Source organism: Pleurodeles waltl, chromosome 6 (genome assembly GCF_031143425.1).
Source record: "Pleurodeles waltl isolate 20211129_DDA chromosome 6, aPleWal1.hap1.20221129, whole genome shotgun sequence".
In the NCBI taxonomy this organism is placed as follows: Eukaryota; Metazoa; Chordata; class Amphibia; order Caudata; family Salamandridae; genus Pleurodeles; species Pleurodeles waltl.
The window spans coordinates 756,177,878-756,194,914 of record NC_090445.1 but is presented as its reverse complement, the minus strand read 5'-3'; the positions used below and the strand labels follow the sequence as shown (position 1 = coordinate 756,194,914).

The window sequence follows — 17,037 nt, the reverse complement described above, 5'->3', positions numbered from 1 at the left end:
ATGATCCTTCTTTTTGTTTATGTGTGTGTTCTGGAAAAGTTACTGTGTTTTACTCCTACTTTCCTGGGCACTGGGGTGGGTTCTAGTACTTACCTTTGGGGTTTTCTAGTACTCCCAGCTCCCCTCTACACACTAGGTTGCCTAGGTGGGAAACCGACATTCACATTCCACTTTCTTAGTATATGGTTTGTGTTCCCCCAGGCCCATTTCTAAGTATTGTGATTTTCACTAATTGTACTGTTTTCTAACTGGTTTATGCCTATTTCTGCACACTAGTGTATATAATTGGTGTATTACTTACCTCCTAAGGGAGTATAGTCTCTATGGTATTTTTGGTATTTGTGTCACCAAAATAAAGTACCATAGGTACCCACTACAAATCAGGCCAGCCTCCTACACACCCCTAGTTTGTCATCACACTTAAAGCACTGATCATACGATTATAAAACGTTCTTGAGGAGACAGTAAGTTCCAAGTTGCCTGGTTTAAGACTAGAAGATGTACAAGCAGCAAGGACCGGTTTTGGCATTGTCTGCCTGTGAACCGCTGGGAGTGCTATTCATGCAGAATAATGAGGGTGGCCAGATCAGTAGGGGCTCAGAACGGGTTGAGGATTCATATGCCCACCTATATTTAAATAAATGTCTAGCACACGAGTAGCTCAGTGACTTAATGAGCCTCGTAACCCCAAAGTCAATAAAATGAGTACTTCCATATAACAATAGGATTTGTTATTACAGTGCTTAGCACCCCATAGGTTTTCGTTATAAAAAAAAACCTAGAGATATCAGTCCTTCTTGAGATTGAAAACTATACACTAAATCGCATTCAAAAGAAGAAAAAAAAAACATTGGTCCGGGATTTTCCCTTTCTGGGGCACAGGAACGGCCCAGAAAGTCCCCGGCAGACTCGAAGATGGCCGCCCTGCACCTGCCGGGGGAAATTCCATCGGGCTCATATTTCAGAAGAGCGCAGGTATATCTGACAGCAGTCTTAGGAACAGAGAAGGAGGGCTGTAGTTAGTGGGTAGCGCTGAGTCGAGAAAAGCAGGTCTGCAAGCCGGAGCAGGTGCATCTGTGTAACCGCCTCCGTACTGTACCCGCTGAGCTGCGAGTACCTCGGGAAGAGATCTGTGAGCACCGTGAGCACTGAGTACCGCGCCTACCGAGCTGTGAGTACTGCGCGCAGAGAGCTATGAGTACTGAGCCGCAAGTACCTCGCGCAGGGCGCTGTGAGTACCTCGCGCAGGGAGCTGTGAGTACTGTTTCGAAATAGCTGCGCGGAAGCAACGAGTCCCTTGTGAGTGCCGCATTTAGATACCTGTGTTTAAAACGTTTATTCGAATTGTTCGCGATAATTCAGTCCCCGGCGCCATCAATGAATATTGACTACGTTGCTTCCTCAACTGGATTCCAGAAGAGATTATAGGAACGCGCACTTTCTTTCGTGCCGTGGCAAGCAGAGTGCTGAAACGAGCTTGTTGCAAAGCACACCCCGGTGCGCTAGCTGCAGAGTGCGGCTGATGTTTAAATATGTCTAGACTTGTTTAAAAACTGCAGTGATGTTCTATTACCTTTTTAACAATGCAATAAATGTTTTTTTCGGTTTAAAACAAAGTTCTGTTATCTGCATAATGCTTCTTTTGGCCAGATCGTGGTGCCCCCCCAGCATCCCGGATCACTTGAGGACTCCCTAAACCCCCCACCCCCTTAGTTTGAAGACACCTGGATTAGATCCTTAGCATGAGTTTTTAGAGTTTTTAGTTTCCGTTTTTGTGTTTTTTTGTGTTACTCTGCCCTCCTTAGCTCCTTCCAGTATTCTCTCATCCTATTTCTTTCTTTTCATTATTTCTTACTTTTTCCTTCCTCGCTTTTTTAGTTAGGTTTCTCTCTCTTTTCCATATATTCTCCTTTCGTTCTTTCCTAAATCTTGCATCAGGTTTTGGATGTCTTCTTGTCTTTTTTTCTGGCCCTTAGTGAAAAGACATTTCATTGTCAACTTTTACTTTTTTGATTCCTGTTCAATGCTTGATTTTATTTCAGTGCAGTATCACACATTTTATGTCGCCTCCTAAGAGAACCTCTAGCTGTCCCAGACTTCTTTGTCCGACATAGGTGTACCCCTATGCATTATTTGCTTTTAAACTTGCTTTTGGGTGATAGTTGAATGATCACTTTGCTTAAAAAATTATTTTAAAAAACAGCATATTCAGAGATTAAGAGAAATAAAAGAGATAAAATGTAGTGTGAAAATGAAGGGATATGAAAGTGAAATGTGCCAATAACGTGCATTAAGTAGTGCTTGGTGGGCAATCGTGGCGCTGTACTAAAGAGTTCTTATTGTCCAGCTATAGCGTACGTATAGGATGAGTCGTACATTTATCCTTTCTCGTCATCCGTCTCCACGAAATCTTTGCACAATTTCCATACATTAACCCAATGCACTATATTTCTCGGACGGGGCAGGCCCCCAAGACTATTCCTTAGTATCTTGCGTGAGTACGTTCAGTTGTGATTTCTCTGCGCCTGCAGGTCAGATGATCAAATCTTTTCAAGACAACTCGGCATCCCATTCTTTCGATGCTGATAAAACAAATATCATTACGTTGGCAAAATAAATGCCTCCAGGGTGCCAGATTCACAGCAGCGGTTCTTTAAAATCAATTTATTATGCACAACAAATCTGAGATAGCTGTTGCAAAATCTGTGTTGTGTAAATGCTTATTTTATGGCCGTGAGTCACATTTTCAGAGATAGCAGCGGGCACTTCCTCGGTGCTCAGCACTGGATTACCATGACACCGGGTACACAAACACCGGGCCTGGGTGCAGGCAGGTAATCGTCCGAAGGAGTGCCGTGCACGCGAGCGCGCAGCCTGTAGCTCTGAGAGGACAAGTATAGTCTTCTAGTGGGGGGAGTTCAAGTGCACGCCTTTCAGGGCTAAAGAGCAACCCTTAGTCAAATTCAGCTTGTGGGCAGCTCAGAGGAGCCCAGAAAGGCATTTTATTACTGGCTCATAATGCAGTCAAAAGAGAAAATTAATATATCACGTCTTGCAAAGTGAGTCGTCTCTGAATAACAGGCGTTGTTATTAGATAAGTGAATGGGTACTATTGTATGAACTTTAGAAGAATTAACGACGGAGTCAGTCCTTCCAAATTGTGAGTTTCTGTTCTGAGGACTGCTCAGCGATACCAGCTAAGGGGGGCGATCAGCCCAGTGAGTTATATTGATTACATTGAAACCTCACCAGCTCAGAGGGATCGCAAACATACCTCTTACAAAAAAAAAAAAAAAACGTGCTTGCTGTGATTACTCCTTCGGAGATCACCAAGTTCTGGCCCACTACACCAAGAGATGTGGCATTGCTAGCGGGGAGGGGGGGGGGGGGGGGCGGTCAGTGGGCTAATGCCCCAGCTGCACAGGTATGGCTATTTTAAGGTTGCATCTCGGTCACTTGGCTCAGTGTTTTATGTTTCTGAAAGTACGGTTTCTTACTTTTGCACGGTGTACGCTGTAGACCGAACATGGTTACAGGAAGTGGGTACCTCTTTGGCGAGATAATCATGTCCTAAATTAATAGCTCAAACAACGAGCAGCCGTGTACGGAGTGCATCTTTATCGCACGCATGCTAAGACTTAGAAATTCACCCTCCTTAAAACATGGGCAAAAAAATGCTAGCCTGCAAATTGATGTAAAATCCAAATCAAGGAGTGTTTTTAGGAACCAGTGATGACATGGGGGGGTTGGCACTCTCCTTTGTATTCTCTTCCTCGGGTGAGTTGCAGTGGGGCAATAAATGATTCATGGGCCATCATGCAGACAAGGGACTTGGATCCACTGATAATTAGCTCGGGATTTAAAAACCATACTGAGGACGGTGGGACAGTGAGCCTCACACATCACTGCACCTGCTGCACTGGTGTGTACCTCGGTGTTTGCTACTGGAATACCACATATTTTTAAACAGGTGTCATAGAACACTGCTGCACAGAGGAAAGAAGCCGGGAGCTATTTTATGCTTCTGCTATTTTAATTTGTTTGCCGAGCTCAGTGGTGCTTCTTGATCAAGTAATGATTAGCACTTCTTCCTCTGAAAATTATTTCCGGAAATTGAACAAGTGAGGCAGTGAAATGGGCCTGCAGCCTTTAAAATGAATGTGACTATACATTTAGGCGAAGCAGTGATGTCAGAACTGGGCAATGAAACAGGATTAGTCAAACAAAGCAAGGTCTGTCACTGGTACTTAGTCCGATTGTGTAGGTGCTGTACATAGATTTCCAAAGTGTATACATACCCGGATTAAAAAAACACGACTTCATGCCAACAACACTCCATTTAGTTTTTGGCCCTTCCCTCAAACACTCCCATCCAACTCAAACTCCAAACAGAAGTGGAAGCAGAGAGTGTTGGGAAGAATCGTCTCATTTCAAACTGTAGGGGAATGGGCCTGTCGCAAAGAGCTGTCAGTAGACGTGTTCCACACCTTTCTGAGATGTGAATGACTCCTATTTATCCAGGCCGATTCACATAGTATTTTCTGTGGGTAGTTATGTCTCAGTTCAGGCTTCGGAGAGATCAGTGAGTGGAAGCGCTCCCAGTATTACCGTGTGATTGATCAGCTGTTATAAAAAAAAGGAAAAAAACAAACAAATTTAACTACTTAAAAAAAAAAAATAAGGTCACACAATGAGTTGACACTGAGTTTTAAAATGTGCTTAGTTACACCTCCTGACACCAGCCTGGATTTTCTTCTGTTTCCATTGGAAGGTGACCTGGCCTGGCGGTTCAGGCTGAACTGATCCTATTGGAGCAGTATCAAGACTAACTTGCATAGTGCTGTTGGATTTTGTCTAGAATGGCACAGTGAGTGAAAAATAATGGAATGGAATGCTCCAGCGAGTTACCACTACTATCTGACTTTCATTCTTGTATTCCTTCCTTCTCTTTATTCTTTGCTGCAGTGAGTACACCTGCAACCAGTCTTAGTTTTTAGCCTGCAACAATTTGCAGCACAACTTCAGGTATAAGAATGAAACTTGCTTTTTGCAAAAGTACCATATTTAGCTGCCATAGAGAGGACGGAGAAATTTAGAAGCAATATCTTAGGCTCTACGAACTGCACCATTTTTGCAACCTTAGTGAAATGTATTTAGGGAATGAAATTATGTTCAGGCAGTGTCGAAGAATCTGGTATTAATAATCATACATAACTAGGCAGGGCAATATCACAATACATCTCACATTGAGGCTGAGGACTAATGGGATATCTTGCTGGATATGTAGTTTAGGAGAAAATAATCCTTCCTTACCTCAAACAGCACTGCTCTGTCTGTCTCACTCTGTCCAGCTCTGTCGCCATCCTCCCCCACGCTCCTGGTTTGAATCACCCTCTGGCACTTGACATTCGTGTGACCTTAGGCCCTGATGTTGCATATGGAGTTTGCTCTCTTGGAGTGGCTGTCTGCAAGCATACTCTTAAACGCTGCGTCCGTGGCCTGATTTCTTACACAGAAGCCCCTTCTGATGGGGCCACTAAATGCGGGTGCAAATTACGTACCCACTAATTGCCACCCAAAGCAGGGTGACTGCCCTCTCTACCCATCGTGCCTGAGACACTAAGGCCCAAATTAATGTGGAGTTGACATAGGGCAGTGCCACAAGTCTTCTTGCGGCACTGCCCTGCGCCAATGCGAAAGGGTAGGAATGCACCGTATTAATGTAATATGGTGCATTTCTGTCCTTTCCCCCTGGGCTGGCGCACAATTGGCTGCATAGCGCCAATGCAGGCACTTTTACACCATGGGGCATTGGTGCCTCCGTTGCATGCAGGATTGTTTTTGTGCAGGAAGAGACACCTCCTTGCACAAAAATAATTCAGAGAGGTGTTTTTCTCTTTCTCTGGGTGCTGTAAAATGCAGCACATATGGAAAGAGGAAAAAAGAAGAGAAATAACACTATTTCTCCTCTATACACCTGCTCTGGCGAGGTGTAAGGTTTTAGCCCTGCACCATTTTAACTGATTAGGTAAATCTGGGGCAGCATCAAAATCCATGGGTGTTATTTGGGAAAACCCACCACAGTGTCCACAGAGCACGTCCTTGGTGCAGAGTAACTCAACGCAGGACTTGCGCTGCTTTGTCTTGCTCCATATCTATGAGGCCATGCAAAGCTGTGGTAAATTTTGCAGGGAAAGCATCTCATAAATATGCTCCTGGGAGTGTGAATCAGATGTGTGCGTCACCGATACATGAGCCACTTTATTCGTCGTGCGCAATAGACTGACATCATTGATACCCTGTGGGGGAGTGCACCTGTTCCTGTTGTCTATTCTGCACACTGCCATTATTTTTTAGAGAATGTTTTTGCAGACTACGAACCCATTTGAATGGCGTCCAGATTTTCTTGTGTCCCCACCTCCCAAGATGGTGATTGTCGCTTTTTCATGACTGGGCCCCCTACGTGGAATATGAAACAGAGAAACACAAGGGTGATTTCTTGTCTGGTGGGGGGTAGGGCGGCAAAGGGGGACCGCCTGGAGAATCGCACCTATTGCACTGGCACTGCTAAGAGGAGCCGCAAGTCCAATCCCCTGATTTCCCTGTGACGCACTTCTGAGGCACTGTTTACCTTAAGCCAGATCAGTTTACTTGCCCTTGAACTTTCTGCTCAACACCAGAAAGGCCTCGGAAAGGGGGCAGACAAACCTGCTTAGCACGTGGCTTCAAGATATTCCACGGCTGGTCGTTCAGAAATGACCGTGAGCTCCAAAGCTCGGGCTCACACAGAAACGTGCAATACAGTGACTGGAAAAACCAGGCCGGTCCAGTCTGACGACTTTACATTCGTTCCTGCATCATGCGGTGCTTTGAGTGGACCCCTTCTGTGTCTGCAAATACACTTGCTGTTATTGCTTCCACTACTGCTGCTGGGAGGCTGCTCAACGGAGCCCCCACCCCCTCTGCAAACAACATATTCTCTAGTTTTATTCCCGAGCTCCCCACCAGTATGGACATTATGGCTCCTACACATCCTCCGGTTGAGGCATCCATAACCAAACACAGTGGTCCAAATAACGCCTCACTAACACCTCCCTAACTGGACACCGTGCTTCACGTCACCTCCGTGGCTGGAAACTATCAGTGCTGGACAGACCTGTCGGCCATTCTGGCACTGTCAGATGGGCCGTCTTGAAAGAGCATCATGTGTGTTTTTGGGACCAAAAAAAGAGCGCGCACAGTGGTCCTTTCAAGCCAGCCATCTGCAGTGTTAAAGGGACTGTCCAGCATTGGGCACAGTACTCTAAGCAAGGCTTCTACAGCAGGGCCCTGTACTCCAGGGACTAGGTTATATAGCTTTACACCATTGCAGGATGCTTTGCCCAAACGTTTGCACAGACCACCTACTACACATTCACTCTTGCACCACTAGCTGGCGAAAAGACCCATTTTCCCCACTCAGTGTGTCTGCAAATGTCTTTTTTAGCACTGTTCAGCTAGTACAGTTGTTGGGGAAAACATTACATAATATTTGTACTCCATCCCCATGGAAAGGTGTATAATTTAGAGTGCTCCAGAGCGTTCCTCCACTAGTATGTTTTAGTGATGTGTAAATTGTGGACATGAGAGAAGCAGGAACAGTCGAAATGGCCATAGAGGGCAGCTTCAACATTCTGGATCACTCATATGTTAAAGTCACACAGCCTTGTACATTGCTGTATCAGAGCGTGCCGGAGATCAGGCTCCAGGATGTTTTAAAGCTTGATAACACATACTGTGGTCATACACATATCGCCCTAGGCTCTTGAACTGAACACGCTACCCAGCTAGAGGCTTCCAGAACTGAGCACAATGCACTAGATGAGAGCTCCAGAACTGGTCGAGATGCAGCCCATAGCAAGACATAGCAGGATCTGAAGGTCTCCTCAGATGAAACCTTTCCAGTCACATGCTCAGTTTTGATACAACAATTCGTCTGCTGCTTGCACGTTCTCCTGTGTTTTCTGTAGAGTGACTAACCCTTCTCTTTTCATCAACCAACAGGTGGGGGGACCCAATCGCCATGTTTTCCAATGGTCGAAGAAGGAGCTCTGACTTAGTCAGTAAGTAACCATTCAGTATGCTGCTGCTGCATTAATGTATCCAGACACACAGGGCGGGGAAAGCAACCAACCTGGCCAAAGAACACTTAGGGGCTTCGCTGTGGACTGATGCCACGGAAAGGCAGGTAGAGAGAAGAATAGCCACTCACACCAGGAATCTCAGGATTGTTTGTGTTTGTGATATCCGCTGCTAGATAGACAACATTTTGTTTTCGGTAATGGTTTGTTTTCTCACAAAATTTCCAAAAGCACTCCTTCCTTTATAGAAAGGCATAATGTTAAAATTAGTATATTGAAAATGAATTTTTTAAGTTCAGGTCAGTATTTATTAGACACGTTTAAGCATATGAACTAATTGAAGCATTGTTTGACAATAGTGACTATAGTTGACATTATGAGTTTTGTTATGAGTTTTGACCCATACACATCAAAAGACCTATTTTGTACAGCGCCAAATTTACAGTTTGCCTTCAGCAAACCCATCGCCTATCATTGGTTGACGTTCTTGTCAATTTCATTTACGTTCTACTTATTCAAGGGCTTTCCTTATTCTAGTGTTTATCCATCTTCTGGAGTATAATTTCTTGTCCATCATTTTGATTGGATGAATTAGATCCTTCCCCTGCTGACAGATACTTTTTTTTCTTCTATCAGCACTTTTTAGGAGTGCTTGTGCTTTTTTGCTTGGCCCCTCTTCCTCTGTGGTGCTTCCCCCGTCACATCCATATGTCTCCTTCATCTCTGTGTTGCTCCCGCACTGTCCAGCTATGTCCAGCACTGTCCATTGCGTCATCACCTCTCCCTGTCAAGCTTTTGTTTTACTGCCAGACTCCACCAGCATTGGACCACAGCTCCTTCCTGTTACCCATCACTCACTGTCGGCATTGCCACCGCTTGCCAAAAGGAAATGCCACGCCTGCTGACACAATGACACACTTTACGAGAATGTGAAAGCCCTGGTCACAAAATCGGCGCTTTGAGATACGTGATATCCGCTGAATGGCAATCTGTGGTAAATGAGGGACGTTTTATCCTGTTGTAATAAGACTTTAAAAGTAAGAAAAACTAGATTTACTGAGCAAATTGGAGAGCATTGTTTTTTGGGCTCTCTAAAGAACTTGCCACAGTGAGATGACCCGCATTTACTGGGAGTGTTAATTCTACTAAAGCACAACATTAAGTATAGCATATGGAATGATGGCGGTACCTTGATGGCAATGCTTTAAGGTGAACTGAGAGTCCGTCATTAGTCTTTCCACTTAAGCACGTAAGAATCTATTTAAAGACTGCTCGGATGACTGTTTCTCTTCTGCGCAATCACATTGAGAAAGGCAAATGTTGCTGGAAAGCGTCTGTGGCGCAATATATTGGATTTAAAATACTTGTGAGAGCTCCACTTTTCTTTGGTTGAAAAAATAAAATATATATGTATATATATATATGTATATATATATATACATATATATATAAGGTGGCACACTGATATATATGAGCACCAATGAATCACACTCCTCCACAGAGTTCCAATGTTTAAGGAAAGTCGGGCACGAATGTCAAAAATGGCATGGAAAAAGATCGTGTAGATTGAAACACGTTGCCAATAAAGCGTTTTTGGAACTCTGTGGAGGAGTGCGATTAATTGGTGTTCATGTATATCAGCGTGGCACCTTATTAGCATAATAGCAGGCTCCCCTTTTCCCCCTCGCACTGGCCCCTCATGGTGGAAGTGACCGGCTTTGGGGAATCTGAGTTTGGAATATATTCTGCTAACTTATAAAGCAAACATTTCATCACCTAACTTCCTCAGCAAAGTTATTTTTTTGACAAGACAAAAACTCGATATGTGCTAATGGTTTAGACAGCTAATGTATATCCATCAAGAAATCAGTAAGAGGTTAGAAGTTATTTTCCACTGGTATGCTTCCATTCCTGGTATTATATTTACTTTCTACAAGACAAGATGAGTTAAGTGTTTCCACATTTCATTCATCAGTACATGGATAAATCTTGCATTACCTCTGTGCTGCTTTACTGCCCCGGCTACAAGTGGTGCAACTAGTCTGTTCACTACCAAATTCCATTATCTAACTGATTGAACCATAGACAGGAGAACAAGAAGCTTGCCTACTTCCATAGATAAAAACTCTGTCACTCTTGAGATTTCTGTAGCACTCCAGCTCTGTCATTGTGTCTTTCTGAGGATGGCTTGGCATGCAGGTACGACATGTGGGCAAATCGTGATTGTGGGGATTCAGTTGTCAAATGTGGAAGAGAGACAGGCTCCTGGCTTTGCCACTTGATAACATTGTGTGATCATTGGGAAATCACTTTGTCTACATCCCAATGGATCATACTGAATCCTGTTTTTGGCACAATGCTGAAAATGACAGGGAGGACACTAGACCTTACAACTCAGGGTGGTTTAAGGCTATAGCTACCAGCTTCCCTAGTGGCCTTGTCATAAATAAACATGGCTGTTTGAAAGTCACCCCCTCTGAATGAGGACAGTCTGACAGCAAAGAAGACCCTGAAGCCAACACCTCATAGATCATGCAAAACAGAAAAGTAATTTCAGGTAATCGGGTAATATTTATGCACAACTTGTTACTATTGCGCACAGAGGTGCACAGTCATGTGGAGAGACTGACTTTCCAGATGCTGCCTGTAAAAGTAATTGTGAACTGAAGATGAGTTAGTCTCATTCTAGGTGAGCCTATACAATTGATAACAGAAATCTCACATAGGCTCCACTTTTGGCCAGTAGTCCAATGAGTGTCATAGCAAAGTAGTTGTTTACAGCGTAAACAGATGCACTGTGGCATAGGCGCTCTGTGAAGAAATGGTTGTTATCTGTAGTCAAAATCTAAAGTAGAAGCTGAAATTGGCCATTATCTATGTAGAATTTGCGCTCAATGCGTTATAATAAGCTTTTGCTACATATTCATCTTACTAAAAGTGTGTTTTTTAAACTTGCTAATGTTGATAAAGTTGGGCGTCCAATATCTCATGGGCGGTCCGGCCCTTGGAGATGTGCTTGACAATCTGCCTGCCTTCCTTCTGAAAAAACATGAAAATAACTCTTTTCCTTAGCACACTCAACTCCTCTCTGCCTTTCCAGGAAGTTGAGAAGTTAGGGTTAAGAAACACTGGGATGTATGTTGTGCGTTATAACCTCCGAGACTACAGCATTATGGGAGACCTCCAGCACTGGTGATAGGTTTGTTTATGTGCCTGAAGAACAACATGTGGTGTAATTGGATCATGTCTCAGCAATTGTGATTGGGGTATGGAGGCACACTGCATTCTATGAGGAGGAGCCCCACATACACAATGGGATCAATGGCTTTGGTTTGAAAAGGTCACAGGACCGGAAACTTGGGAAGTGCCATGTGGAGCATCATACATGGAAGTACCAAAAGAGGTGTGATGGGAGGTGTCCAAAGTGAACACCATACAATGTGAAGCAAGCCCAAGAATTGGGATGTGGGGTGGAGCATTATCTAGGAAGGAGAATTGCCAGAGGTAGGTAGTGGGTAATGGATATGCAACATCATTCTGGCCATAGGTGTTCAAAAAGGGCAAGAAGTTAAATTTCCATCTTTTTTTACCTAACCACATACTTTGCATTTTGTTTAGGAGACAGTACATCTTTTTACAGTGGTGATGTCATCAAACACGGATTCCTTATGAAATCGCCCCCGGTCGAACTTTTCTATAAACAGGTACTGAGAATCCACCAAGTTACTGCTGAGTTAGCATTTAACACGCCTTATGGTGGCTCCTTATAAACTCAAGACTTTCTTTTACCCACAGTCCTCCTGGAAAAGAAGATATTTTCTCTTGATTAAGTTGAGCAGGAATGCCTACTCCCTTCAGTACTATTCATCTCAAAACACGTTCAAGGGGGAGATCAAATTGGATGCGTAAGTATTCACAACTGGGCAGCTCTATCTGTGCAGAGTGAAGTACCTAAAGTCAGATGCCAGTGCGACATTGTGCTGGCTGATGAACTGCCATTGTGGGTATTTGAGAAGTGAGGAACTGACAGCAATATGATGTTTGATGTTCATCAGTGAATTTCACTTTTGCACGAATTGAGCTCATGGACTCAATCGGTGGTGACAACTGCTCTGAAACCCATTAAAAACGTGAATGATCATCATGTGTATTACACGACCATGGTAGCAATGGGACTGGATAACACCTCAGCAGAGTAGCATTGACCTTTTCGTACCATGTTGTTTGGGTGATATGCTTTGTCTGCAGTGGCACATACTATTCTTATGAATTTCCTGTACACTTTATGAAGGAATGTGTTGGTCTTCCTTTGGTATCCTTGTTGATCTGTGAGTGCACCCTGGTGTAGCCATTTGCCAAAACCTTTGATCCAATCAAACAAACATGGACGCTATACCTCCCCAAACTCCTGGCTCTTGAATCACAATAACCTTGGCCATCCCAAGTCTAAAAATTTGGATTTAACTGTGAATTAGGCCAGCAAACACTCATTTGCTTACAACATCCTTACCTCTCCCAGAGGAAAGGAAACAAGTACAGCACAGGTATGTTATGTGACTTTGTTAAGGAGGTCGCTTCCAGAACATCGATACATCTTCTGGAGACAGAAGACAGACATTCGTATTCCAAAAATACCTTTCACACCCTACCACTTTTGAAAACTGGCTTCCATCAACCTGGTCACTAGTGAGAAGCAAATTTGTTGGAATAGATTGGCATACTTGATGTTGAAAGCCAACGAGCTGAAAAAAGTAGTCCTACTGAACTCATTTCACACTAGGCTAAGGAAAGAAAAAAATATTAATTATTTCATCCCTCTCACTATTGAGAAATAAACCAAAAAGAGTTGCAAGGCTAAAACTAAGCACAAATACAAAACCCTAGATGTGGCTCAACATAATTGATAGCATTTTTGAGAACACAAATGTTGCTGCTGCTTCACTGGGCAGTCATTTGTTTGGCTTCAAAGTATAATCCAGCATCCCCTGCAGCGTGTGCATTCTTCTAACCCTGGAAGAAAACAGGTCACTGCTGAATGCCAGACATGTCATCTCCCACCAGACCAGTCTGACACCACTTGAAAAACAGAACAGTTGGGGCCAATGGTGAACCCAACTAAGTTAACAACAAACAAGGATAATGGACAGAGTATTTAAACTTTTCAAACACTCACCCCAGTCACAGATCTGGCTTTAATCCATCGTTCTTTTGCTCACCATGCCATCCCAGGCATATACATATCAGTCTTGACCCTGCTTCCCATGGGAACAGTCCAGCCTGAACTTCCAGGACAGGTCCTCCCTGGACCAAAAAAAGCATCCTGGGACTGGTTTCATGGTATCACCCCTCATCAGCCAGGCGAACTTGAATCCATTGTCATAGTAAGCAAGGGACCTAAGTCTGGGCTTATCCTGCCAACTTACGGCGACTTTAGCAACGCAAAAGGGTGATTGACAAAGTGCGGAAACTTTTCAAACACTTAACCCCAGTCACAGATCTAGGTTTAATCCACCGTTCTCTAGCTCACTATGCCACCCCAGTTTGGACCCAGCCATATGCAAATCAATCTTCACCCTGCTCCCCATGGGAATAGTCCAGCCTGAACTGCCAGGCCAGGTCCTCCCTTGAGGCTGCCTTGGTCCTTGGGACATAATAAGTATATTCTGGATTTAGAGATTCCATTGTTATGCTATGAATATTATGTTTTGCCTTGTGTTTTCTATGCACTGAGTGACTTACAGAGGGAGACCATCTTTCACAAAAGTTACAATGTAAACTGAAAACCGAGACTACAAGTTCTAGCTTTTTGAGCAAATTTAGAACGATCTGGCAGGGAATGTCACTCTTACAAATTTGTAATCAAAAAGCCACGGAACACTGGTGGTGAAACATGTTACATCCAAGCCAGCGAAGCAACACCTTCTATAAATGACGTGGTAGTGTTTGGCAAGGCAATGGACTGGATGCAGTGACAATATCCATAACAAAGAATAGTATGCTGTCCTCATTTATTAATTGTAGAATTTGACTCTCTTTTCCATACAAATGTAGTGTGCTTGGAGCTCATGCAATGCTATTTTATTCAATCTAACAGACATATAATATATATATATATATATATATATATATATATATATATATATATATATATATATATATATATATATATTATGGGCAGGATATTAATGTATATCATTCTTACACCCCACCGCACTGACACACTGACAAGTCAAACACAGAAGAGCATGGGAAGCATGTAGGTGATTTCATGCCATAAATGTATGAATCTAGGTGGTATTTGTGTAAGTGGCATTTGTGTAGCTCGAACTGATCCAAAAAGCAAATATTTAACATGTACACCTCACATCCTGTGTAACAGAGTTCTAGGTGTGTGTCGTGAGATTAAGAATCGGGATAAAATGGCGGCTGTTCAGAAGATGTTCAAATGTCCCCCTGAGCAGGTTATTTCCATCGCAACGAAGCAACGGGACTACTACCTTATTGGAGATGAAGGGTGAGTCTTAGAATTAAAATGTTTTTCAGCAAATATATCTTGCTATCTGCCTATGCTCTGGGCGCCTTATGGGCTGATTTAGAGTAACATAGTTACATACTTCCTGCTGCAACATGTATATTCACCCACTACAGAACAGAAGGATAAGAGGGATTTTGGTAGCTTCACCGCTCTGCGATATAAACCTCTGTAACTGGCGGGGCTTTAGAACAACTTTCTTCCTAACATTGAAAATAAACCTTGACTACCGAAAGCTCTAAATCCCTTTATCTGTAGCTTTGTTTACTCCTTAACCAATGAACAGTGTGAAACCATTTTATTTTATTTAAGTGTGGACATATTTAAACACTCAAATGCCCACCACTTCAGAAATAGGACTCATGAAGTTAAAGACCTCTGCAATCTGGAACCCACTCAGATAATCCATTCTAGCTGTAGAGCCGGGGAAGTCTTTCTATATAGGGACATCTTAAGGATTTTGGGGGTCCTGGGCCAAAGGTATTTTGTGGGCTATTTTGAGGGCCCTTGTCTAGAACACCTTTAAGTTTATGATCCAATTTCAGCTCTTTCATGCCCTCTCCTCCCAGGTCACTGGCAGTGCACTGGCACACTGATCCAAATTCTAAATGTGTTTGCATCTAATATTTAAGGGTCGTGATGTGTTTTTTAATATTGCAACACAGCGGCTGCTCATTAATATTACTGCAAATAATCTCTATGTCACCCTCCTACTTCTCATATGTGATATCCTATTTTCATCTAAAAGCAACTTTATGATGGATGTTGCATAAAACATAAGCATAACATTTCTACGCAAAATGCCTGTAATGGACTCTCACATATCACTCACATTAAAAATAAATTTAAGGAAAACAGCATTTAAAACAATCTTTAAGAATTATTCAACATCATCAGCGCAAGACTCTGCACAACAGAGCTGGTTCTATCAGGGTAGCCATGGAAAGGCTGTGGCCCATTCCTTAAAACGTCTGTGTTTCTATAATGGCAGACTGGCAGCTTTGTGTGCTTTAAATGCTTTCTCTAGTCTCCCATTGTTGCTTGTCTCCAGATAGGACTCCTGTGAATCCAAATTGGCTGCTCTGTCTTGTAATCTCCGATTTTAAAAACGGAAGGCAGCAGCCTGGCACTATTGACATGTTTTTACGGACATAAAAGTACTTACGTCCAAAATTCTAGGCTTGGAATTATTTAGACGTAAAAAAAACTAGAGCGACTTCCAGATATTTAGGCATGTAAATGAGTTCCTCTCCGAATAAGCATTGGCAAAAGTAACCAGCCTGGACTTGGCAAGTTGGTGCAATGGTTATGTTTCTTTTTTTAAACATTTCCTATTTCAAGCATATGCTACAAAAAAAAGAAAAGAAAGCAAACCACCAAATAAATATAGCCACCATATGCGTGCAATAAAAATGCTAAATTAAAAGAAAAATCACTGATGTGTCAGTTTTACTAGCAATGTTTTTTTTCTTCTTAAAAGCCTTTACTTTTTCTGAAGGTAACAAGAAGAAATCATCACCCAAAGAGAGCACTCAAATTACAGATAGCTACTGTCACTTCAACACTTTATAACAGTAACAGTACAAAAAGGAGACAGGAAATAAAATAGCAACTAACTGGGCAGCTGAATTACAAGCAAAGTCAATCGAAGTTTTTTAAAGCTAATATACTTAATAACATTTTCTAAAAAGCACACATAGAAACAGCTTTGTCACTCAAGAGAAAGGAATGAAGCCTGCTGCTGAAATGCCCCTCTCTGTATATATCAGGTATGGATTTTTTTTAAAGAATAATAGTCCAGTGAGACAGCTAAAGCTGTCTGAAGAGTCAGACCTAAAAAGTTAATTTATAATCTTATGGTGCCTGTTTCTTAGCTTGTATCAGATATGTTATCTTTCTGCAAACTCAGTGCTTTGTTTGAGCCGGTAGTTTCAACACAGTCACTTGGGACAGTCTGCTATGTGGTGGCACTGTTTGTCTAATTTATAGACAAGCACAACAACAGATTAATTCAGTATACATTATGAATTACTAATACTCGTTGCTCATACCATTTTCATAGGTTTAGGGGCTTATAATAGTCTGAATTGTCACACTTGTAGGAGCGTGGTGGTTAGTCGTCGTTGTGATGCTATCACTGGCAGTACTGGAGGGGGCAATGGATGGTGCAAGCTGCAGTGGCCTCTTGATGAAGGCCCTGGATTTTTTTTGCAAATTAATCAGCAGGGGTTTAACAGAGGCTCCCACACTCCCTGTGGTGCGGGGGTCCCTCCAGGGTTTCTTGCTTTGGAAGGGGCCCCATCAGCGCTTAATCCATACCATTGCATGCCCCGCAGAATGTGTGCAATGGCACAGAATAAGAAACATATAAAAGCTTGGAAAGCC

The 17,037-nt window shown here is 42.9% G+C and overlaps 1 protein-coding gene across 1 annotated transcript in view; it reads left to right on the top strand.

Annotated features, from left to right (window-relative positions):
- Positions 1-1,006: 1,006 nt before the first annotated feature.
- PLEKHS1 (pleckstrin homology domain containing S1) overlaps positions 1,007-17,037 on the top strand; it is a 60,337-nt gene continuing 44,306 nt past the window's right edge. Inside the window, exons 1-5 of the mRNA XM_069239324.1 lie at positions 1,007-1,171; positions 8,044-8,102; positions 11,739-11,824; positions 11,916-12,025; positions 14,500-14,634. Of these exons, the coding sequence (XP_069095425.1) occupies positions 8,063-8,102; positions 11,739-11,824; positions 11,916-12,025; positions 14,500-14,634 (371 nt within the window). The 5' untranslated portion in view covers positions 1,007-1,171; positions 8,044-8,062. The remainder of the gene's footprint in view (positions 1,172-8,043; positions 8,103-11,738; positions 11,825-11,915; positions 12,026-14,499; positions 14,635-17,037) is intronic.